We start from the raw sequence: 25,605 nt of genomic DNA, 5'->3' as shown, positions 1-25,605 counted from the left end.
TTGTTAACACGTACTGCACATAAGTGTTGGAACATACGTAAATATTTATAAACTTAAATACATTGCACAAAAAAATACCTTCAAACAACTGCATTAAAAAGATGGAGAGAGAGAGAGAGAGAGAGAGAGAGAGAGAGAGAGAGAGAGAGAGAGAGAGAGAGAGAGAGAGAGAGAGAGAGAGAGAGAAAGAGAGAGATAGAGAGAGAGAGAGAGAGAGAGAGAGAGAAATAGAGAGAGAGAGAAATAGAGAGAGAGAGAAATAGAGAGGGAATAAGAGAGAGAGAGAAATAGAGAGAGAGAGCGAGAGAGAGAGAGAGAGAGAGAGAGAGAGAGAGAGAGAGAGAGAGAGAGAGAGAGAGAGAGAGAGAGAGAGAGAGACCCCCCCATCTGCGTAATGGTTGTGGCGCACGCGTACGCACCAAGCACACAAAAGCACATTGTCGGTGTCTCTGGAACCAAATCTGCATTTGCCACCAGCAAGTGGATTTCATGATCGCTGCACGGCAAAAAGACTTGCAGCCGTTTTGGATTACATTCCGCCAACCAAGATCAACGTTGAAGGTAGGTTACACATATCATAGCCAGAATAATGTCAAGTGATACGATAGATATTTATTTCAGATATTCCCAATCATTACATTTTTACTGTAGTGGAATTAGATTGTTCTTCAGTGTGTAATAAACTCTCCTGCACTTTTGAAATCCGATTGCAGTGACCATGCCATGCGTGCAGACGCAATTCAGCTCCTCTCCTCCAGGAGCCAGCCCGGCGTCTCAGTGCGCCGTCGGAGAGCGGAGCTGTGACTTGATCACTCCGGAGTTTGTCAAGTTCAGCATGGACCTTGCAAACAGTGAAATCTCAGCTTCGCCGTCGGGCGCAGAAGCTTACAGTTGCGGCTACGACGTCAAGCCCCAGTGTCTATTCCAAATACCGCATCACCGGGAGCTGTCGTGCGTCAAGACGGAAGATGCGCGCGGTTGCCCAGCCCGATTTCAGCCCGGTCAACATCTGCAAGCGGCTGATTTGCTTTCCTCCACCAGTTCCGTTTACTATTACCAGTCTTCATCCTCGCGCGCACCCATCATGCCCAACTTTCAAAGTCCACCAATGTGGGAGGATTCTGGTTCTCTGATCCCTCAAGACTATTCGGCGCAGAGGAAAAACTCCTTATCCAGATTCTCACTGTTTTCCATTAAACATACTGAAGAAGACAATCGGAACTTTTCAAGCCCTATGAAATTTGACCGCCCTTTCCACCTGTCCACCAACGTGGACCAGACGCTGGACTCTTCCGGTCTTTTTTGTTGTGCGGGGTTTCACCCTCTGCAGCTCGCCCATACTCAGCACTTAAGGAACAACCTGAGTCCTTCCACCCCCAGCCGAGGACGACCGAGCGCGGAGGGATTGTGCGCGGTGTGCGGGGACAACGCAGCCTGTCAGCACTACGGAGTGCGAACTTGCGAGGGATGCAAAGGTTTCTTCAAGGTGGGGTGCACATTTACCTCAACGATATTATAGGTGATTCCGATATTTCTGGGATTAGCACCCAGTTGGTTGTCATTTATGCCACTGGATAAACAAAAGTTATGCGTAAGAGCCGCAGACACCTTTTTTTTTTTTTTTTGTGAAAACTGCAAACTATATTGGTAGGCACTATATTGAAAATGTGACATTTATTTGCAGCAGGGTGGTCCAAAAGCCAGCCAGGGGGGCAAAGTCACAGCTACTGCTGAATTAAAAAAAATATATAAAAAAAATAGAAAGAGTTTACGTGTTGAAATAATTCAAATGATTATTTGAAGTAAAAAAAAATGACATAAAGATTAAAATTCAATTGTTCCTAGATTTCACCTTCTGTATGTGAATGGATGCTTTGAAAATGTAAAAAACAAACAAAAATGAATTCAAGGAAAAATGATCACCATTCTTAGTTTTAAAGAGTTAAAATAATTATTCAAGTGGCGGGGAGTCACACGATTCCAATAAAAAAAAGCTTAAATTTAAATAAATAAATAAATAAATAAATAAATAAATAAATTGAATGTTCAAGATGTGCAGTTTGGGCATACAGAAAATTTGTAATCAACTAAACCTGCATGCCGGGCGGTTCGGTGGGGCACTGGTTAGCACGTCCGCCTCACAGTTATGAGGGTGCGGGTTCAATTCCACCTCCAGCCCTCCCTGTGTGGAGTTTGCATGTTCTCCCCGTGTCCGCGTGGGTTTTCTCCGAGCGCTCGGATGTCCTCTCACATCCCAAAAAACATACATGGTAGGCCGATTGAGCACTTTGAATTGTCCCTAGCTGTGAGTGCGAATGGTTGTTCGTCTCTGTGTGCCCTGCGATTGGCTGGCAACCAGTTCAGGGTGTCCCCCGTCTCCTGCCCGATGACTGCCGGGATAGGCTCCAGTACGTCCGATAATGGATATGATGGATGAATAAAAAATAAAGAATGCTAAAACTAGATTTCGCCTCACATGCTCGCTTTTGACCTCGTGCCCCGAATGTCGACGGGGCCAAATGTCCTGTTTGAAACTCACCGTTAACGTGCTGCGAATAAGAAGCCCTCTTTGCTCAAGATTCCCCGGACAATTAACTCAATTATGAATGCCCACGACCCCCATATTTACCCAGACCGACCTGTCGGCACACATGCCATTCGGCGCCTCGGAGCTCCCACTGGACCGAGAAGGACCGAGCTGCTTTTTTTTCAAAGAGGCTTTTTTGGCTTTTCCATCCACACAAACAAGCATCTGAGGACGCTTAGATCTTCTGATCAAAACACAAATCGAGAAGAACCGTGACACACTTTTGCTATCACTGTGACCAAAATATCGACCCAAACTCTTTGTCAATAAATGGTTTGTGCAGTGACTCATTGTTGTCATCTCCCTCCAGCGCACAGTGCAGAAAAATGCCAAGTATGTGTGTTTGGCGGCCAAGAGTTGCCCCGTAGACAAACGGCGGAGGAACCGTTGCCAGTACTGTCGCTTCCAGAAATGCCTGGCGGTCGGAATGGTCAAAGAAGGTAACCTTTGAACCTTACCGTTATGCTTCTTGTAACATGACCTCATGTTTGAATCTTCATACTATCCAGTGGTGCGGACAGACAGTCTAAAAGGTCGCAGGGGTCGCCTTCCATCCAAGTCCAAAGTTCTCCCCGACTCGTCCCCGCCGGTCAACTCGCTTCTGAGTTTCCTCGTCCGAGCGCACGTGGAGTCCAACCCGTCGCCCTCGCGCCTGGACTACGGCAAAGTAAGAAATGTTCTCCATCTTAGGAGCTTTTATTCCACAGATGACTCACTTCTTCACTTGTGCAGTTCAAAGAAAACCCGGAAAGCCCTCCGGGAGATGACGCTCAGCACGTACGTCAGTTTTACGGACTCCTGACCCGATCGATGGAAGTGATTCGGGCGTGGGCGTTAAAGATTCCGGGATTTATCTCTCTGACCAAACACGACCAAGACCTTCTGTTCTACTCGTCATTTTTGGAACTCTTTGTGCTACGTCTGTCGTACAGGTAAATCGAACGAATGTAATGTGGTCGTGAAAACAAACGAAGATTATTTGCACGCCTTGATTTGGTCTCAGATCGAACCCCGATGAAGGTAAATTGATATTCTGTGACGGCTCCGTGTGGCACCGCCTCCAATGTCTGCGGGGCTTTGGCGAGTGGATTGACAGCATTGTGGAATTCTCCAACAATCTACACAAGATGAATTTGGACATCTCTACCTTCTCCTGCATATGTGCCCTCGCCTTGGTCACCGGTGAGATGATCCAAATGCTCCAACTTGGCTTTTTTTTTTTCCCTTTCTGTGCACAAAAGTAAATACTAGGAATGTAGCAATTGGTGTCAAGGAAGTCACATCATCTGTTATGCTAGGCTATATGACATGCTAACGTCTGGTGCGTGTTTTCGGACAGAGCGACACGGGTTGAAGGAAGCGCGGAAGGTGGAGGAGCTGCAAAGTAGCGTGGTCCAATGTTTGAAGGACGGCAGCGTGTACGCAGATAGAGACGCCAAGCATTTGTACCGACTGGTGGAAAAGCTTCCTGAACTTCGCACTCTGTGCATTCAAGGCCTGCAGAGGATTTTTTATTTAAAGTTGGAAGATCTGGTGCCGCCGCCCGCAATCATAGATAAGTTATTCCTCGACACGTTGCCCTTTTGAAAAGGCCAGAGGATACGTTCAAGGACAATGGCAGAAGTTTTTCCCGTGTAGATTGATGATTTGTTGGGAGATTCGAGCACAGAAAGACATTTTATTCTTATTGACCTCTTCATGTTAAATGTGAATTTTGATTTAATTGTAATTTTTATGCAATTTCCCTTTTTTTTTTTAATAGGAAAACTGAATTTGCAAAATCATAATTGTCGTGCGAATATGAATGTGGAAATCCTTTTGTTTATATTTGTAATGGTCTTGTCACGTTTCATTGAATAAATCACCTTTGAGGGCTGCTGGACTCATTCATATATGCTTAGATCAAGAAGCTGTGAAAAAAGGGGTCAACTTCACACGCAAGGGGTCGAGTAAAGGCCACTAAATCAATAAAGGTTTATCGGCAGCCAATTTAGTATTCTGATTAGGATAGTGATTGATGTTTGGAGGAAATGGACCAATTAACTATAATACCAGTACACAGGGATACGGTGTGACAATGAATAAATTAATATTATTTCTCTTACTCATAATAATAATAAAAGTAATAATAATAATGATTAACAATAATAATAGTTCATATTAATATGATTTTATTATCATTACTGTCAATTATCATTAATAGTAATATCGTAAAGATAATATAATATAATAATGTAATAAATAATGATGACATACCAACAAGACAGACTAATAGAACAACACAGACAGATGGACAGACAGACAGAGTCTTTCAGAATCAATCAATCCAATATCAAATTCATCCTCACATGGCCCTCGCTGATGTCAGCATTTTCCCATCCCCGATTCAATTTAATAATCAGCATATCTCGTGAGTGTCATTTATTTTGTTTAAATGTTTCACATTTCTGTTGTGCTATTAAATAACTGTCTGAAAATGCACCTGCGACTGAATAGTATCGATGATTTCTATAAATACGACGTAATCAAAACGTAAATTAAATTGTGTAAATTGCCACTGGGTGTTCCAATGAAGCAGTCACCACTTCCCAACTTTAAAAATAAATATTTTTTTTTTTCCTCCAGGATGCTGGAGACCTTCCAGCCTCCGGCCCAGCTTGTGGCCATACGGCAACATCAAATAATATTTTCATCAGTTTGTCAGCGCTCACTTTCATCTCTGCACCCATCCGGCATCAATACAGCTTAAAGCTTTATCGGCACCATGCAGCACAGAGCCCCCTTGAGCACCGGACCACCACTGATGGGTCAAAAGGCTCGCACCCCTGCTGATTTTCAACATGTAATCCATCGCAGATTTCAACCAATTACTGATCAGGGGCAGAGATGGTAAGTAGCTTGTTGACTCGCAAACATATAACACGTTTGCTCTATCCTAGCGAATTTCAGTGACTTTAGAAGATAGACATTTTAATCATTCGAATTTGATTCATGTCAAACTTAAAAAAAACACAAAACGGATCAGAAGATTTTCTTTTGAAGAGATTAGTACTTTAAATGAAGCGTCCACTTCAAAAAAAATAAAAAATAATTGGAAGAGTTCAATTTTAAATGGATAATCCTTCAATGAGTCTCTCAATTGCACATGAAATTGTCTGTCAATAGGGGTCCAAACACTTGAATCAATGCATCGGATTATTGCAACCAAACACACACACACACACACACACACACACACACACACACACACACACACACACACACACACACACACACACACACAAAAGAGAGCACATCGAGTGTCCAGAGTGACTCTCAAGCACCTGAAACCTCTCATTTATACCTGAAGCTAATAAACCAACGGGTGATAATTACACCAGTGAAGAAGGGATTTGTTTCCTCGCCGTCTGAGTAGAAGATGAGAAAGAAATACTTAACAAAGGAAAAATAATCTCGGGATCTGAAAGACGGGGAGGAACAAACAAATTGCTTATCACAAAACCATCTCCTTTTACCAAGAGTTTCTCGGGGGTCGTTTGAAGAGGAATCCGGGGGGACAAAGTCTTGAAGGGCACGAAAGTTTGTTTTGAGGATTATGAGGATGCTTCCATTCACAGCTGGAGATACACGTAAACCCTGCCAGTCCTCCAAAGGTCATAAACCAAGTTCTCCATCTACAGAAGTGGATGGAGAACTTGATGGACAGGGCATAGAAGTCTCCATAAACGTATTAGTTAGCTATTCTAATGTCAAATATTTCATCAAGAAAATCCCTGGAGAAGCCTGAGTATAATTTGATAGTTCCGAGTTCTTTATTGTTTTTTTCTACCAACGAGAGACATTGTGAGGGACAAGTGCAACGAAACGTGACGATGGCGCTATCTGGTGGCTAAACGTTAATATTACAACAAGTGGCGCAAACAAAAACATCCATTCACTGAACGCGGGTGGGAACAGTCTTGTTGATGTCAATAACATTTAAGCTTTAAGAAAACCTGAGACGACGACATGTTACAAATTGTGAGTGTATTATTTATACTTCCCATTGGTCTTCAGCAAAAACATACATAGATTCTCCCGGCATAAAAAATATTATCATATAAATTATATTATATATGGTTGGCAACCAGTTCAGCATATCTCGTGAGTGTCATTTAGGGCCGACTGCCAGATGACGGCTGGGATAGGCTCCAGCACGCCCGCGACCCCCGTGGGGACTAAGCGGTTCAGAAAATGGATAGATAATAATATATTATAATTATTATTATAATTATACATATATTATTATTATATACTATTTTATATATAATATATATATATAATATATAGAATATATAGAATATTTTATATATATTTTTATATATTATATATTTTCAAATATATTTATTTTATCATGGTTTATGATCTTGCAATCGGAAAAAAGAAATAATATACAATTAGAGGTTTTTTTTTAAAACGTGCCTTAATTGTCCTCCAATTACACATTTGAGCGAGACATAATTTAATCGTAAAACGTCTTAACAGGCTTCCTGGTGAATGCAAGTGTGACGAAAATGAATCATCAACGGTTACACCTCTCCTGCTCTTGGTTTGAAAATGGAATCCAGGAAGTGTTTTCTTATCGTGGAGGCCCAACTGGGGTGGAAATGCAACCGCTGGCTCCACCTCTGCTGCCTCCTCCCCCTTTGTCAGTTATAAAAGTTTGTGCAGTCGACTCACTGATGGGACTTCACTCACAGAGATCTCATAATAGGTGCACTGTGAGGACTTTCTGCTTTTGACTTTTTTTTTTTGCAACAACAAAAAAACGACAACAACGACAGAATGGTGAGTTTATTATCATTGTTACTCTTGTCAGCATTTAGTATTGAGACATTGAGCTTCTTCTCCAAGTTCTTTTTTTTTTTTTGTTAGCTCGAAAGTGCCACATCATCTCAACGAAAGAACACAATTAACAGAAATGCGCAGGAAGCACAGCAATGGAAAGGCGCCTCCAGGCATGTGACTGTGGTTTCACTGAAGGTTAACACTTTCCATATGGGCCTGGCGGGACGGCTTAGGCGCTTCGGAATGCTCGCTCATGCAGTTTCTACGCAGGCCGTCGTCATAAATTCGTTTTGTCTTGTTTGCTCGCAACCTGATTAGGGGATTAAAAAAGAAATGAGCCCAATTTGCAAGTAAATGTGATCACGCGGCTGATGAGGATTTATGCAAAAGTATTTTAATTTAAATTTATTACTCGGGAATAGTTGAGCGGGATACTGACTTGAATTTTGAGGCGGGATCGGGGTGTGTTGAAACTTTTCATAGCTTGTTGAGAGCAAGCCATGATTGGCGCAATTGTTAATCTGCTGACACTTCCTGTTGAAGCATTCACGGCGCAACATGTCGGTCGGTAAGCGTGCGTGTGCGCATGCGCGTGCGGTTTCCGCGTGAAGAGCGATCACTGTGAATTTAGGTCAAGAATTCTCCTCCATGTTGTGACTACTACTTCAAACATTTGATTTCAAGCCGAGTTGAGATACAAGAAGCTGATAACTAACTCCATGGGATAAAATCGTAAACATCAGGAGGGTGTGGAAACAAAGACAGTTGGAGACTTTTCCCAATCCACGCAGGATATGTTGAATTTGAGTTTTTATACAATTGAAGTGAACAAAGTCTGGCCTGACTAAAGCTATTGTATTAGATTTGGTTAATAGAATAAACCCTAACCCTTTTCATATTTATTTTTATACCCATTAAGATCTCACTTCCAAACTCTTAATTCAAATGATTGGTTGTTGGGTTTTAGATGAAGGGTAGTTGTTGATTTAAAATGGCATCCCTACTGGGTGTAGCCTGAATCCCTCAAAATAGCTAGGCTGGCTGCTATCGGAAGGGCAAGAGAGGGTCAAAGGTCAAGGCTAGAAAGTCTAAAACAAAAGTCATTCTGTAGTGTTTTGGAAAGTTTGAATGTATACCAGCCAGTGACGCAGATGCTCCTCTTGGGGCGTCACTGGAAAAAACACAATGAGAAAAAGAGAGAGAGGGAGGGAGGGAGGGAGGGAGGGATAGAGAGAGAGGAATTTCACAACATTTCTGTGAGTCATGCCCCCTCCCCTCTAAAGAGAATAAAGTCACAAGGCTACAACATTCCCATTTTGTTGTTGAAAGCAACTCTTGTGGATAAATAGCTTGCTGACTGTTACAACGGAAATACACCAGCTCAGGATTTTGGATCAGATCCATGTGGGTTGACTGCTTCAGGCCAAATAATGAGACTCGACTAGTTTTAACATGACCTGCACCTCCCCATTTCTGCCTTGCCCTTGCTTCCAAAAAAAAAAATTTCAAATTCTTGAGCAGGGTGTGTTAGCAAGGCCCCATTCCCTCCACGTGCAAATCAATCACCACCACTGGCTGTTGTAGGTCACGATGACCCACGGAGTTGTTTTCCAGGGTTAGGAAGAAAATAAACTTAAAGACTCAGTGCCTGTCCTTCATCTCTTGCAGCGCGAGTGTATCTCCATCCATGTTGGCCAGGCCGGTGTCCAAATGGGCAACACCTGCTGGGAGCTGTACTGCTTGGAGCACGGCATCCAGCCGGACGGCCACATGTCCAGCACCAGGCCCGCGGGGAGCGTCGACGATTCTTTCACAACCTTCTTCAGCGAGACCGGCGCAGGCAAATATGTGCCGCGAGCTATTTTTGTCGACCTGGAACCCACCGTTATCGGTAAGTACACTAACAGAGTATTTATCTCTTATCAACATTGAAGCTGATAAATAATTGATAGACGCTGGTTCTTTATTGCAGATGAGGTACGCACGGGTATGTATCGTCAGCTCTTCCACCCGGAACAGCTCATCTCCGGGAAGGAAGATGCAGCCAACAATTACGCCCGTGGTCACTACACGGTTGGCAAGGAGCACATCGACGCAGTGCTGGGCAGAATCCGCAAATTGGTGAGCTGAGGCTAATTGCACTTTTGTCTGGTTTGGGTTTGAAAAGCAAGCTTAGCACTCAAATGTTCTGCAATTTTTTTTTTTTTGTCCAAACTTGGTGGACAAGTAAGTAGGTCAGTCGGCCCTCTGCTGAATATTTTTTTTTTTTGGGGGGGTGAGTGTGAAAGCCTCGGGTCAAATCTGACCTGTAACAAAATGACATATTTTCAGCAAACACCTTTGAGTCATAGCTCATATTAAAGCCCTTGATGAGACCTCCCCTACCAATATAATAAATATATGGGACGTTCTTTATTTACTCATTTTAAAACATATCGGCAGGAGAGATTAAATGAATTAAAATTCAATAAAAATGATTTTTTTTATTTTTGTTTTACTTTAATTTTAATTAAAATGTTGTCTTAATTATTTTTTAAATAACATTTTTTTTTTTTTTTAATTTAAGTATTTGTGTGGGCTGGAATACCGGCCCCGCCCCTCAGGAAACTGCCGGATTATCCAGATAAGCACTCCGGGCCTGCGCGTCTTAGTAAATGAATTGCGATGCACTTAACATCCACGCTTAGCGCTCCAAAATTCAGAATGACTCACTCAGCGCGGACACAGTGTAAGAAACGGAAAGCTCGCAAAAGATTATCATGGTTATATAACTTCACATTTGATGGGTGGACAACAGGTACTCCACATTTGTTATATAATTCATTTCAAATTATTTTTGAATCAAATAAAAACCTCATGAAAATGCATCATTCTTTCAGTCCGACCAGTGCACCGGCCTCCAAGGTTTCTTGGTGTTCCACTCCTTTGGAGGAGGAACCGGTTCCGGCTTCACTTCTCTGCTGATGGAGCGTCTCTCGGTGGACTTTGGCAAAAAGTCCAAGCTGGAGTTCGCCATCTACCCGGCGCCTCAGGTGTCCACCGCAGTGGTGGAGCCGTACAACTCCATCCTGACCACGCATACCACGCTGGAGCACTCGGATTGCGCTTTCATGGTGGACAACGAGGCCATCTACGACATTTGCCGTCGGAACCTGGACATCGACCGTCCGTCGTATACCAACCTGAACCGACTCATCAGTCAGATCGTCTCGTCCATCACCGCCTCTCTGCGTTTCGACGGAGCCCTCAACGTGGATCTGACCGAGTTCCAGACCAACCTGGTGCCCTACCCGCGTATCCATTTCCCCCTGGCCACCTACGCCCCCGTCATCTCTGCCGAGAAGGCGTATCACGAGCAGCTGACCGTGGCGGAGATCACCAACTCTTGTTTCGAGCCGGCCAATCAGATGGTGAAATGCGACCCTCGCCACGGCAAGTACATGGCGTGCTGTCTGCTGTACCGTGGCGACGTGGTGCCCAAAGATGTCAATGTGGCTATCAGCACCATCAAGACCAAACGGTCCATCCAGTTTGTGGACTGGTGTCCCACCGGCTTCAAGGTGGGCATCAACTACCAGCCTCCTACGGTGGTTCCCGGAGGAGACCTGGCCAAGGTCCAGAGGGCCGTGTGCATGCTGAGCAACACCACGGCCATCGCCGAGGCCTGGGCCCGACTGGACCACAAGTTTGACCTGATGTACGCCAAGAGGGCCTTCGTGCACTGGTACGTCGGCGAGGGAATGGAGGAGGGCGAGTTCTCCGAGGCCAGAGAGGACATGGCCGCCCTGGAGAAGGACTACGAAGAGGTGGGAGTCGACTCATCGGAACAAGATGACGATGATGGAGAGGAGTATTAGAAAGGCAGCGTGAACATCCTCGTTTCTGCCGAGCTTGCGTTTTTAACGGCCCATGCCGTAAACACCAACGTTAGTCTCGAGTATGTTAAGCGCTCGATCCCGTCACGTTTGCCTTTCTTGAGTGTGAAAGAACATGTCGGTGCCTTCTTTTCAAATAAAATGGTTTACATTTGCTTCTGTGGCTTTTTCTGCAAGGCTTGATGGATGGATAGACTATTAAATTAAAACAGAATCATAATTATGCAAAACAATTCATTTTATCAAACTTTGGTAACAAAAATAGTAATATAATGCCACTAATGTGAAACGTGAGAGATCCTAAACTACATTTATGAGCACCTCTCAAGCTTCGTATCACACCCAAAGGCAACTGGAAACGGCGCCAGCTCAGATGTGACTAGAAAGATTTATAAAATAAAATTTTTTAAAGTGCATCGTGCGGTTCTTTTGTGCTTGCTCACTGGAGGAGGCCTTCAAGCTAACTTTATAACTGGCAATGAAGGCTGCATAGATGGGAGATTTCTAAAGGTCACGAGGTACCACGTGAAAGGTAAATGTTACTCTTAAATTGGAAAATGTAATGGCATGAATACATCCTGAAAAAAGAAAGTGGTTGGCATGACAACCCACTGCAGGGTCACACGGCGCGATATGTACGAATGACTCAAAATGGAGTTGTTTTTTTTTTTTTTTTTCTTCGACACAAAACTGGTCATGAGCAGCCACGGTAATTGACAGTCAACCAAAAAAAAAAAAAACATTTACATGTATTTATTTACTTCACCTATGACACCATTGTCTGCATTTTTACATGAGGCTTATAATATTCACAATTAACATAAAAATATGATTACCACAACACGAACCAAAAGCACTCATTTCTAGCTCATCTTTCCGTTCTTGTCTATTTGGATTTTCGTGATTCTTCGGATTGTTTGGTGAGACAAGTATTCCTTTCTTAAATCACATTAGCTGTTGCCTGTCTGTATCTTTGGTGAAAACCATCAACAGAATTATAAATCGACCCAAAATGGATTCTCATAGAAAAGGATACGATCTTGTTACACACACACGATAATCAGTTAAAGGGCAAATCAGTAATGTGAACATAAAAACACGATTGAAGCTAAACGATTGCTTACATAAAAAAAAAAAAAAACGTAAACCCCAACACAGTGTCTTCAACATAACACACATTCACATTTTTTTAAAGTGCACAATGTCGGCGGCTTCCTGCCACGAATGTCACTGACCAATTTTGGTCTCACATTTTGCGTAATATTTTTAAACAACATTTTTGAAGTGCTAAAAACAGGATCTAATGTAAATACCACAAGTCGGCTATTCTTATTTTCATTTAGCTTCTAAATCAGGGGTGTCCAAATGAAAGTTTTGCTTTTTTTTTTTTTTTAGCAGCTCACAACCTCCATCAAACTACTCAAATTCAATAAGGGCTGCAAAACAAACCAAAAAAAAAAACCTCCAAATTTTCACAAAAACTATGATGAAGATATGTCATGTCACCTTTGGAAATTGTTGGAAAAAGAAAAGGAAAAAGCCAATGATCTAACCTGGCAGCTGGGGGTGGGGGGGTCCAAGTATATTTCATCAGTGCCCCTGCGGCCCCCCCCATCTAGCTCCGCCAGTGCCCTCAGATTTTATGTATGCTCCCCTCGAAGGAACGGACACCCCTGTTCTAAATTCTCAATGACTGAAATATTGTGCTAAGAGTAAAAAACACACACACACAATTGTTCTGTGTGGCTCCTCATTCATCTTCTGCACGCCTGTCCAGTAATGATGACGCGTCCAACAGGCAACCTTGAAAATAGCCAATCAGAGAGTGCCTCAGCTGAATCTGGCTTTGCCTTGACAGGAAGTGGCCCTCATCAGGGTAGATCTGTCCCCGGAAAGCAACGAATAAACATCTGCTTGTAGCTATATTTGCTCATGCTGCCTTTTTTGGACTCTGGCGGTACCTGCATGGTGTAGTTGGCTCCCACCCTGATCAAGTGCTTGATGAGCTCCGCTGAGTGTTGAAAGTGAACGTTTGCTGAGAAGAAGAACATAATTGTTTACGTCCGCCGCCGGACGCAGATTTTCAACGCTCTTCGTGCCAGATTGGCAAAGGAAACCGAAATGTGTGTGCGTGCGTGCACGTGTGTCTACCATCAGCAGTCCCATGGGCGAGAAACAGAGTTCCTCCCTGCAGGCCTTTGACATCTGGGAGAACTTTGGACATCTGTATCGATAAAAAAAAAATGAAAAAAGCAATTTTATAAATGACTACGAATAATTAAATAAATAAAATAAGAAAAATTAGATTAAAAAAATTAAATAAAATAAAAAATTAAATATAATAAAAATTAAATAAATAAATAATTTTGTTGGATCAATTTTTCTATCTATTGTGAATATTGTGTGCGCTGGAGGAATGAGAAAGTAGACGGTGCCTCAGAAGTGATATTTGTGCAGAGAAAATGGACTCAAATGTAATTGGCACTCAAATATCATTGTGCAAAGTGTTGAGATTGAACACAGCGTGCAGCCACCTGACTGGAATGGAAAACAGAATGAGAAAGAATTGGCGCGTCGGTCGTTCTCTATTTCTTGAGCAGCCATTTTACATTATCATTGCTCAGGGAGGATGCAAACAAGCACGCAACTGGGATTCCGTCAGGGCCTGGACCTTCGCGGTACCATTCCTTCTTTACTTTCCTACTATCCTCAGTCTTTGGATGTCACTTGAAGGGCAACCCCGCCCCCCGCCACGGAAATAGAGCTCTCTGGCCTAATTCATCGCAACCCACTTAGAAGAAAACTGTCTGCGACCTTTACTTGTTGGACCATTGTGTATTTCTGCCTGGTCCCATTGCATTCACACAAATTTGCCACATCTTTCTCTCTGAGCTAAAGACAACAACTCAGAATGTGTCAGATATATTTTCCGCCACACAAGACGAGATCCTTCAAGGCATTGCTTGGATTAGTTAAAAAGCCCCAGCTCAAACCTCTTTGGGATGAACCACAATGGAAATCGGTAGCTAGAAGGAGCTCACTTGATATCTGCTCTCCTCAGAAGAAGGCGTGCCGAAATATCGCTCTGAGAACGCTGAAGCTGTTGGCATAGAAAAATTATAATAATAATTCAGTCTGATCTGCATCTGCGGATCTGAATAAAGCGGACTCACCATACATGGTCCAATCTACAACAGGAGCCTGAGCGGCAGCGCATCGGATCAACCCCTCGGTCGACTTGATCAGCATCAGCGTCAAGTAACCGCCGTAGTCCTGCGGGACGGAAAATGACGTAAGTTTTCTTACGCCTAAGATGGAAGCCTTCTGTCAGGCTACTAGTTCAGCTCATTACTCAAATATGCCGAATGGACAAAATGAAATGAGCAGTTCAGACCTCTCCGAAAACTCCGACCCTGGTCGGATCGATGAAGGGAAGCTTCACCAAGTACCTGGAGAGAAATAACTCATCAATCCATCGTGAAGTTGATGACATGGATGAGCTTTCTGAAAAGCAAATGGCTTCCCATCATATTTGTGCTTCAAATGACTCACTGAACATTTCACTTATTCTTACAGTGAGCTTTTTTTTTTTTTCCCGCCATCTTGAAACGAGTACGTACGCAAGAGCTGCTATCTGGTCTTCAACATCCGCCTGCCCAATGTTCTGATGGAGCTGATGCAACATCCTGTGATGTAAAAGCCATCGTGAGATAGCTGCACGTCCTAAAAAAAAAAAAAAAAAAAAAATTCACTTACCTTTGACCTCGGAACGCGGTACCGCGACCGTCGAGCCGAGCCACGATCACCTGCTCGGAGCCCACCAGCACTTGATCCCAGTCCAGCCTGAACTCCTCCGTGACCGCCTGGTCACCAGGAGCGCTACCGCTAATGGGACAAAGCAGTGTTAGCGGGTTTAAAAAAAAAAAAAAAAAAAAAAGTCTTGACAGCAGCTAAAAATATCACAATCATCATTAAAAAAAATAACTGGACTTAATTGGATTTTTTTTTTTCTTAAAGCCCTTTAATGGCACACTGGATTGATTAGGTAACCTTTGGCAAAGCTATTAGCGACATTGCCACTAACAAATTAGCGTCAGCGCTAATGATAATAATACAATGTGCTTAAAAATAGCTATCTTATCATATTAAAAATTGAAATATTCAAAAAGGCTGCGTCGCCGGAACTTTAAAGAGCCATTATGAGATGTTTTTTTTTTCCATATGATTTGCGAGATACGCGGCCCGCGGCTACGGTGGCGCGTCAGAGAGTTTGAAGGTCACAGCGGAGGGTGCGGTGAATGCAAAGTGGATCCTCACATGATGAGCAGAAGGCCGTAGAGGAAAGACTCGGAGAAGTCAAGAGGAAGGATGAGCTTCAGGGGCAGCTCTAGCATGAGAGAGCACACACTTGTGGTTATTAGATGAAACTTTGAGTGCGCATTTCATCTCATTCCTACCCAGGTCGTTATGATGGACGGTGTGGATTTGGGTCTGAACCGTTCTTTTGGTGGACAGCATCGACCGCACAGGGGGATTGTTCTCCAGGACGAAATAGGCTGATGGAAGATGAGCATTGAAAAAAAACAAATGAAAATAAATAGACAATAGCAGAAACAAAAGTAGAGCTCAATTACCGTATTTTCCCGACTATAAGGCGCACCTAAATACTGGCCCAAAGCATTGTGTGATGAAATCAATCATAAGTGGCCCGCTGAAGACTATGAATCATGAATCAAAAAGACTATGGATCATTATTTTGTGATTATAAAGTAACTTGTTGCGTATGAAGTTGAAATAAAAAAGATAAAATGGAGAATGATTTGATTTGGATTAAAAATCGGACATGATGCGCTTTATAATCCGGTGCGCCTTATATAAAGGACCAAGTTTTAAAATGGGCCTTATAGTCCGGAAAATACGGTAAATAATTAATTAATCTAACGAATTGTAGATGATGCAAAATGCACCATATGGAAAAAGTATTTGGATACCTTTTCTGGAAATATTTTTTTGTGTGTGTGTCTGTGGGTGCTTAAGTTTCGTAATAGGTGTGTCCAAATACTTTTGTCCATACGGGGCTTTGCACAAATTGTTATCGGGTTTTGCAAACTTTTGTCTGCCCGGACAAAACACTCACAGTCCACCTCGTCCAAACTAAGAAGCAGAACCGATGGAACTCCCGGACCTACGAGTGAAAAGCGAACAAGGTAAAAATATTTTTGTGATTCCAAAAACAATTTCATGGCCAACATGTCAGTGAGAGATTTGCCTTTGCAACGCAGGACGGCGCGCTCGACGTCTGGGCTGACGTCGGCCTCAAAGAACGTGCACGCCTCGCGCAGTCCGCAGGTGAGGCATTGTCGTGGAAACGCACCCATAGTCGACACGCTGACGGAGAGCACATGCGTGTGTTAGAAGGAGGCGGAGCCAAAGGTAACGGAAACGGAGACACACCTGTATAAATGCCTCTGTTGTGCAGAAACCTCTGTGCTCAGGAAGTATCTGAGGGGAGATCATCAGCTCATTTACACCTTATAAACTCCAAAATGTGTCTTCTAGGGGCACCTTCAATTTATTTCGCCATTGATGTATGATAATTTAGCGATACGTACAAAAAACAAACAGGATGTCCGAAAATCTACCAAAACAAATTAGAAAAATGGAAGTGGTGAGTGAAAGTTTGAAAATTTATTAAATTAAAATAAAATAGGGAGGTGATGAAGCAACATCTCCAGCCCTCATCTCACTAGAATAGATCCGCCCCTGCAATGTGCAGCAATCACATTTCCCAGTGGGAACCAAACCAAGAGAGAGGAAACCTACATGACCTGCTTGTTTTCATCGTACGCTACAATTTGCGTCACCTCCCAGGTGCCGGACGTCACGTGTTCAATCTCGTCCTTGTCGCCCTGGAGTGAAGAAACAACACAAAGCCTTCCTTCATGATTGATTTTTAAATGCTAACATTTTGTCCTGTTTAATTCCCGCACCTTTTTGGTGAACATGGCGATGTGATGAAAATCCCCTTGACCTCCTTGTCTCAAAGGAACGGTAAGAAAAAACCTGCTTGCGTCTTTAGAAAACAAAGGCTCCTGGTTCTATTGGAGAGGAAAAAAAAAAAGAAAACACTTTGTGATGCCCTCAGAGGAGCGTGAGGAGGAGGTCACGGTGGCAACTCTGCAGACGTACCTGTCTGGAGATCCATGAATCTGAAGAGTCCTCATGTCTCTGAAACCCAAATTAAAAAAACACAATCACGATGAGCGCGCCGCTCTTCAGCGTGTAACGCTCCAAGAGAATATTTTCAAGGAAACCGAGTAGAGGCCGAGTGGAACGAGAAGCAGGTACCGCGAGGCAGACTCCCACGGCGGCCTCGCACACGGTCAGCACAGATGCGTTTTGGGCCCGAGTGATCCAGCGCACGGCCAGGTGCGTGTTGCTGATCCACTTCACCATACTGATGTAGAAATCGCTGCGGAAGAGTAGAATGAGGCGGAGGCTTTTTGTGGGTGTGCATCTTTTATTCGTGTTACCTCAGCCTGAGCTGATCGGGAGGTTGGAGCTCCGCAGTGTGCGTTCCTCCGAAAAGATGGACCACAGACAGCTTGACTGCTGGGTTTGTCTGGCCGGCCTGATGGAACATTTGGGACAGTATTATTATTATTTTTTTCCAGTAACATCAGTAGGCCGTGTGTCGACTCAGAAGAACTTCAATTAAAAGCAATTAATAAATAGAGTGGGTTTTGCTCTTACCATGGGGTACGGGTACTGGAGACCTCGGGGGTAGGCGCTGCCAGTGAACTGGGCCAAAGCCATGTTGGGTACCAGCGTGTCGTTGATAGTGAGGAAAGCTAGTTTCTCTCCATCAGGTGACCACCAGTGGGCCAAATGTGAATGCAAAATCTCCTCTGATGGCAAACACACACTTTTATAATCATAAAAGAAACCTCGGATGTGCAGTACCTTCATAAAGCCAATCAGCGAGCCCGTTGAAGATGACGCCCTCCATGCCAGAAGAGGTGATCCTCAAGGAGTTGCTCTTCACGTCCGACTGGTAGTAGATGTTGTTCTCAAAAATGTAAATCTTGGGAAGAAGAGGGAGGCATGCAAAACGAGTCTATTGTTATTGTTCTATTTTTTTTTCTTCTTCTCTTAATCGAAAAAAAAAACTAGCAGTGATGCATCCTCACCAGTTGCTGTCCTTGTTTCCCCCACGCCGCATGCTGCAGCACAGCGTTGGAAACTTCCGGAGGGTTCAGTTCCCAAACCTCCCTAAAATCACAGCGAAATATGAAGAACCGATATGGGTCGAAAAGCGCGTACGCCAACCCAGATTGACACCCAAACCTACCGAGTGTAAATATTGTAAACGATGTAAGAAGCCTGGTAGGAAAATCTGTACATCTGTAACGGAGGCAAATCAATCACACAAAGATCACACTTGTACTTGAAGGTGACCCAAATCGGGTGCGACATTATTAGAATCGACTGGCAGACCTCGACAGTATGTGTTAGCGCGAAGAAAAAAAAAAAAAAAAAAGCTTTGTCCTCGGGCACTCGAGTATGAATGTATGAAGAAGCAATGAAATATAAATAAGACAAACAAAACACACACTCGAAAATCTGTCCACATCTGTTGAGCGCAGATGGCGAGATTATTTTCCCTGCCGGCGTGTGTGTGCTTGTTGGTGTTGCGTTATAAATAAAAAAAAAATGAAAAAAGTACAGAGAGGCTGAGCGACGACCACACCCACTTGTTTGACGTCATAAGCAAAAAGCGCATATTGAAGATCTGCGGAGAGCGAGTACTTTGCCACCTTGAATGCCACCTAATGAGAAAAACGAAACTCAACCCATGCAAGAAAAACATCTCGCCGCGCCGCGCGCACAAACTAAAAACTCACAAAAGTTGTGTCGCTAAGCAGGACTTGGCTCTCGTTGCGAGTGAAGTCAAATTTCACAACGTGTTTGTCTCGGTTCCTGTAGACTACCTCGGAATCTGAGAGCAGAAAAGAGAACGGGGTAACAACATGAAACAACCTTCATTTGATTTGATTTGATATAAAAGCGGATTTAGGCACAAAAAAACTACAGAGAGTGAAGTAGATGGTTTCCATGGCAACGTCATGATGAAGTGGCGTCCGCCGTCCGTGCTGCTGCTTTTATCAAGACAAGAAAACCTCAAAGTGGATCTGCCTTGTTTACTCTGTGCATCTTTTGTTTGTATTTTATTTTGGAAGGTTATTACTCGTATAATGTCACAAACCTCCAAGGTGCCAAGGACTGCAATATGCAGGCAGAGCTCATTGTGCCGAATATCCTGCCTGGTCAGTTAATGCTACAAATGATCATAAATTAATATTCAAAATCCCTTGCAATGTTCTTTATCAAGGTGTTAAGCTCATTTTTGTCACAAGCCGCATCGTAGTCAAATAATTTCCTTATATTATATATATAGGCTACACAACAAACTGATGAGTTTTGAAATTAGAGTTAAAATTAGAATTAAAAACTGTTCAAATAGATTAAAAAGACGAATGCTAATAAAATTGCCCGCAATAGCTGTATTTTTGAAAAGTGAAGACAATTTGTCATTTTAGTATTGACACCTGAAGTCAATTTGTCTTGGCGGGCCACATCAAATGACGTGACGGTCCGTATTTGGCCCCCGGGCCTTGAGTTTGACACCCATGTTCTAAATGAACACAAACAATCAGGACATTTGGGGGGGGAGGACGTTAGCATAAGGTGACAAAATGCAGCACGTTGCAAAGACACGATTTGTCCAACCGGAGGCGATGCAAAGCTTCTTTGACTTCTTTGAGAAGTTTTAGTCTTCGGGTTGTTAGCGCTCATGTTAGATTAGTCGACGCAGCTCGAAGGCGTAAGTCGAGAGTAAAACGGAAGAGCTGCCATCCTCAAACTTTCAATATTTTCTTTCTGCAGTTCTATTTAGTGGAGCATCGGCCTCTGTGTTTCTAAATCTTCATCACGGACACGTCGTATCGATTTGATGCTTTGGACGGACCGTCAATAGGATGATAAAACACTGCTGCATTTTTGGAAGAACACTTTGATGATGGTGTATTTCTCTGTGTAGAGGATTTGGGCAATAAAAATTTGCTCTTGTAGATCTAACGAGTGGTAAATCTGCATGAGACCAGATTAGTTTCGTTAATTCGGGCACAAGATGGTTACAATCTGTCTTGCGTTCTGCAACCTAAGAGCAGCAGCCATGACGAATTGCCTTTAATGAAAACAATCACTCACCTGCGGAGACAAACATACAAAGCATAGCCTGGAAAGCCAGCGAGGAACGTTTTTGCTCATTTCAACGCATTTATCAACAACGTTTCTCTCTGCGGTGTTCCGATTCGACATTTCTGCAAACCAAAAAACTAAACAAGAAATTAGATTTACGGCAAAGCAAATCTGAAATGGGACTAATTTGTTACTAGCATGGCCAAATCCTTCAGATGGCTGGAGAAGGTGTTCCTAATGTTGTGTCCATTACTTTATCCGAGCCGTCACAGTTTTTGCTCCCATTATGTGGGTTGACGATGTTTCTACTCCACGAAAATATGATTCGACTTGAGTCTTCACAGCAGGTGTTGAAAATGAGGATGCCTTTTAGAATCATTTTCCTCTTTGTACTCTTTGCTTTGCAATCTTACAGAATAATGGGGAGCAAAACACACACACAAATGGTGACGTGTACTTCTGGCCAGGTACACACATTAAGACAACTGAGCTGTTTTTGTGCCTATTTTCCTCTTCACTAGCAAAAACATCACATACCCAACTTATTTAAAAAAAAAAAAAAATCCTCTTGTCTGAGGTGTGTTAAAAGTGGATCTGGCTCACTAATGAGGTTCCAAAACGAGTCGGTCCGTAAATCCTACACATCAAACGTGTTGAATATTTATGAAAAAAAGGAATTAAAAAAAATATATAACAATTGATGTCGAGGTGTTAAGTTACGAACGGTTCAATATTTATGAAAAAAAAGAAAAAAATATATATAAAAAAACATGTTGAGGTGTTAAGTTACGAAAGGCTCAATATTTATGAAAAAAAGAAATAAAAAAAGAAATAAAAATATATGTCGAGGTGTTAAGTTACGAAAGGTTCAATATTTATGAAAAAAAAGAAATAACAAAATATATATAAAAATTGATGTCGAGGTGTTAAGTTACGAAAGGTTCAATATTTATGAAAAAAATATATTTAAAAAAAATATGAAAATTGATGTCGAGGTGTTAAGTTAAAAAAGTTAAAAAATGGAAAAAAAAAAAACCTTGCTGTTTGCCACACGAACGGAACGTATCCAAAGTTAAGTTCATAATGTTCTGAGGATCACAAATAACCACCCGAGCGTTCCGTTACTCGAAATGCTCCCTTGCACCGTCGCTGGAGCATTCCCTAATGGCGCTTAGCACGTGGACTTTTCTCTTGAATGCTCACCGCTTATCCATGCGACTTCTGGCTCGTGCACGGCAAACTCTGAAGCGTACAGATCGTCTACAGTCAGCGCAGACTTGATGCTGCCTGCCAGATCGGCTGGGGAAACCAAGAAAATTGCATCTCACGTGACAAACTGAATAAAAATGAAAATTGGAGGAGAAATAAAACCCAGTAACGGTGACTGGTGACTTTTCTGCTGTGTGCGGCTTTTACCAGGCGTGAGGAGCACCACAGAGATGGTGATGAGCGAGCAGACGACCACAATGACCAGCAGAGAGATGGCGATGCCCTTCCAGTTGCGCTGCGGCGTGCTGATGTCCACAAACTCCTGCCAAGCAAAACACAGCACACACATGAGTGGGCTGGCAATTCATTAAACCAACAACAAAATGGAACTTCAAGGGATTTTTGCAAACATTTTAAAGGCTCCAGCAAAAATTCACCCAAAATTGAATGGACTTTTTTTTTGTGCACTAATGTTGGCTGGTTGAAGGAAAATTGTCATATTTAACTCACAATTTATATATTTTTGTTCTTCCATGAAAAAATGGATTGTTCATAAAATATTTTTAAAATATAGTTATACTTGCAAATGAATCTAAAATGTGATGCTTTTTTTTTTTTTAAAAGGATTTTTTTAAAATATTGACAGAAAATTTACATTATATTTATATATTGGCTGGTTGAAGGAACGTGGTCATATTTAACTCACAATTTATATATTTTTGTTCTTCCATGAAAAAATGGACTGTTTGTAAAATATTTTTAAAATATAGTTATACTTGCAAATTAATCTAAAATGTGATACTTTTTTTAAGAAGGATTTTTTTTTAATATTGACAGAAAATTTATATTCATTCCCTTGAGAGGAAAAGCGGTTCGGAAGATGATTTATTTCAACGATAAAAAAAGAAATTGTAGTTTCCTCGAATTTAACAAAAACTTTTGAAGACTGGAGTCACATGCTTTTGGCAAATCAAGGGTTGTCCCATGACATCACCACAAAGCTGGAAGCTTCAGGCAAATACAATATCATGAGATACATAGCTGTGGATGGTTAATGCGAATATGATTAATTTCATATTTTATACATAACTGTCAAGTTTGATCCAAATATTCTGTAACGGTTGAGCTCATTCGCACTCATGAGGCATTCGTGCGTCGCTCTATAGCGGCGAGGTGGAAAGTGGAGCATTTAATTAATGGGCCAGCCGCACACAGCCGGCGCCGGATGTTCCTCACACACCACTGAGCTCCGGACCGCTCTCTGACTATTAGTTTGACTTCTGTGAGCTGGTACTCAATCGTGCGCATTGTGTGAAAGTCTTCAGAGAAATCAGCAAATGGTATATTCACAAATTTGGATCATTTAGAGTAGGACTTTTCAAACTTTTTAAATTAAGCAAGCACTTGAAGGCTCTCCGACTGCTGACATCATTGGAAGGTAGAAATTTCGAATGAGAAAATTCCCACAGAAATTGAAATGGCTCGAACACATAGGTGTCAAAGTCAAGGCCCGAGGGCCAGATACGGCCCGCCGCATCATTTTATATGGCCTGCAAGGCAAATTTTGCATCGACTTTCATCTTCATCTTCTTCCGCTTATCCGGGGTCGGGTCGCGGGGGCAGCAGCTTTAGGAGGGACTCCCAGACCTCCCTCTCCCCAGCCACTTCCTCCAGCTCATCCGGGGGGATCCCAAGGCGTTCCCAGGCCAGCCGAGAGACGTAGTCTCTCCAGCGCGTCCTGGGTCGTCCCCGGGGTCTCCTACCGGTGGGACATGCCCTGAACACCTCCCCAGGGAGGCGTCCAGGAGGCATCCTGATGAGATGCCCGAGCCACCTCATCTGGCTCCTCTCAACGTGTAGGAGCAGCGGCTCTACTCCGAGTTTCTCCCGGATGACCGAGCTCCTCACCCTATCTCTAAGGGAGAGCCCGGACACCCTGCGGAGGAAACTCATTTCAGCCGCTTGTATCCTGGATCTCGTTATTTCGGTCATGACCCATAGCTCGTGACCATAGGTGAGGGTAGGAGCGTAGATCGACCGGTAAATCGAGAGCTTTGCCATTTGGCTCAGCTCTCTCTTCACCAAGACGGACCGGTACAGAGTCCGCATTACTGCCCCTTCTTTGTGTCATTACTAAAATTACAAATTGAGATATTTTATTACCATGTGTCGTTTTAAAACAGTTGAACAGTTTTTACTACTCTCTGAATTCAAAACTCGTTGTTCATTAGTTTGCTTTGTAGCCTATACTGTATATAGAAAACGTTGATAATCATAATGGCCCTCCGATGGAAACTATGAATTTGACACTCTTACTCTAACAACTAACCGTGAAAAGATATTACATCTACGTAACATTCATGAGCACGCCGATGCTTCTGGCGTCCGGCTTGGTGACCATCTCTTCCTGGACGCCATCCAGTTTGGAGAATGGGGAGATGTGACCATTTTACAAATTGGTTAAATAATAACTCAATTAAAAAAAAAAAAGTTAAGTGAAAATTGTCCCAATCACTGCTTTTGAGTCTAAAAAGCGGACAGGTTTTTGAGTTGTGTTGGAGAACCAAAATAATAATAATAATAATTATTATTATTATTATTATTATTATTATTATTATTATTATTATTTCTCTAGCACATAATAATAATAATAATAATAATATAATAATAATAATAATAATAATAACTTGTGCGATTGCACACTATATGGACCTTTTTGGGGGGGCAAGTTTCACAACGATTTACCTTGGTATCAATCATCATTCAGTCTCGTGACCCCCCCTCACAAAGTCAAACATTTCAATGTCTGCAACGTGGCAATGACAATCACAGTAGCCGTCCAAATGTTGCCTTGCAGATTACAAGCAGAACACCGAAGCTCATCTTCAACAGGTCAGTGAAACAACGCAAATAAGTTGACAGCCTTGACTCGTACATGTGGATAATGATTATTTTTGTGCCTCCTGTACATGACTTCATCTCCATTTATATAACACGTCATACGCGGCGAGAGATTACACATATTCAAGTGTCGCACCTGCTCGCATGCAATAACAGAAGGCATGCGTCCAAATGCGAGCTCGGGGTAGATACGTCACAACTCAATCCGAGAGACACGATGATGAGCATCCATCACATGTTCGACAACATCACACACACTCACTTGTACTCTACCGGCTTGTCGCCAGACACATTATTGCACCTTAATAATTGTCTCGTAAAAAAAAAATAAAAAAAAAAGAAGCAACAATACAAGCCCTCGGATCACTAGTGCAAGTTGATGAGAGTGATTTATGTACCTCATCTTGCTGACCCTCTTTCGATTTCTTCTTACTCGGATCCTTCGAGGCTGTCATTGCACCGAGTAGTCTTTTGACCAAATTCTCTTCCGAATCCTCCCGGTAATAACATCCAAACCTGACTGGGAGGCGATTTAACGACTTTGTCAAGTTAGTTGTTGTACTAATCAAGAAAGCTTCCGGGGTTTGCTACCAAAATAAAAGTCTCACCGTAGGATTTTTATTTTATTTCCGTGGACGTTGAGAAAAATACGTTACGACTTTTTTTTTGAGTTTTTCCTTGCCCTTTTGGGAGCTTAAGATCAGGGGATGCTTCGAGAATAATTGTCAATTTGTTCGTCTATGTGAAGCCCTTTGAGACTGCTTGTGATTTAGGGCTATATAAATAAACTTGACTTGACTTGACAAGCTCTAAATCTTTGTTGAGGATTAGTTATCCAGTTGCTGTGTGGTTTTTGTAATCAATTGCTTTGACATACAATTTACAAAATACCAATCCTCCATGCCAGCTATTGTATATATTCTCTGGATCATTGCTGCTAATGAT

The 25,605-nt window shown here is 42.5% G+C and overlaps 3 protein-coding genes across 3 annotated transcripts; 2 read left to right on the top strand and 1 right to left on the bottom strand.

Moving 5' to 3' along the window:
- Positions 1 to 267: 267 nt before the first annotated feature.
- LOC147062724 (nuclear receptor subfamily 4 group A member 2-like) lies at positions 268 to 4,321 on the top strand. The gene is made up of 7 exons (XM_085905508.1): positions 268 to 561; positions 714 to 1,486; positions 2,898 to 3,027; positions 3,097 to 3,254; positions 3,320 to 3,519; positions 3,591 to 3,769; positions 3,927 to 4,321. Exons 2-7 carry the CDS (start codon positions 719 to 721, stop codon positions 4,172 to 4,174), a joined length of 1,683 nt encoding a protein of 560 aa, XP_085761634.1. The 5' UTR covers positions 268 to 561; positions 714 to 718; the 3' UTR covers positions 4,175 to 4,321.
- A 2,923-nt stretch (positions 4,322 to 7,244) lies between these two features.
- Positions 7,245 to 11,444, top strand: LOC147062723 (tubulin alpha chain-like). The gene is made up of 4 exons (XM_085927663.1): positions 7,245 to 7,414; positions 9,083 to 9,305; positions 9,387 to 9,535; positions 10,294 to 11,444. Exons 1-4 carry the CDS (start codon positions 7,412 to 7,414, stop codon positions 11,269 to 11,271), a joined length of 1,353 nt encoding a protein of 450 aa, XP_085783789.1. The 5' UTR covers positions 7,245 to 7,411; the 3' UTR covers positions 11,272 to 11,444.
- Positions 11,445 to 12,752: 1,308 nt separating this feature from the next.
- Positions 12,753 to 25,176, bottom strand: LOC147062722 (inactive dipeptidyl peptidase 10-like). The gene is made up of 27 exons (XM_085927677.1): positions 25,059 to 25,176; positions 21,967 to 22,081; positions 21,754 to 21,849; positions 19,194 to 19,288; positions 19,044 to 19,118; positions 18,641 to 18,693; positions 18,480 to 18,561; positions 18,253 to 18,373; positions 18,043 to 18,197; positions 17,823 to 17,920; positions 17,638 to 17,761; positions 17,479 to 17,517; positions 17,280 to 17,387; positions 17,113 to 17,198; positions 16,744 to 16,791; positions 16,559 to 16,677; positions 16,427 to 16,474; positions 15,747 to 15,845; positions 15,607 to 15,676; positions 15,046 to 15,174; positions 14,910 to 14,975; positions 14,684 to 14,738; positions 14,463 to 14,562; positions 14,331 to 14,389; positions 13,441 to 13,513; positions 13,251 to 13,324; positions 12,753 to 13,171 (listed from the first exon to the last, which is right to left on the bottom strand). Exons 1-27 carry the CDS (start codon positions 25,113 to 25,115, stop codon positions 13,040 to 13,042), a joined length of 2,376 nt encoding a protein of 791 aa, XP_085783803.1. The 5' UTR covers positions 25,116 to 25,176; the 3' UTR covers positions 12,753 to 13,039.
- Positions 25,177 to 25,605: the final 429 nt, after the last annotated feature.

Source organism: Syngnathus leptorhynchus, chromosome 1 (assembly GCF_054491065.1).
Source record: "Syngnathus leptorhynchus isolate UIUO chromosome 1, UIUO_Slep, whole genome shotgun sequence".
NCBI lineage: Eukaryota > Metazoa > Chordata > Actinopteri > Syngnathiformes > Syngnathidae > Syngnathus > Syngnathus leptorhynchus.
Note: the sequence above shows the minus strand (reverse complement) of the source record. Positions and strands in the feature narration are given on the sequence as shown.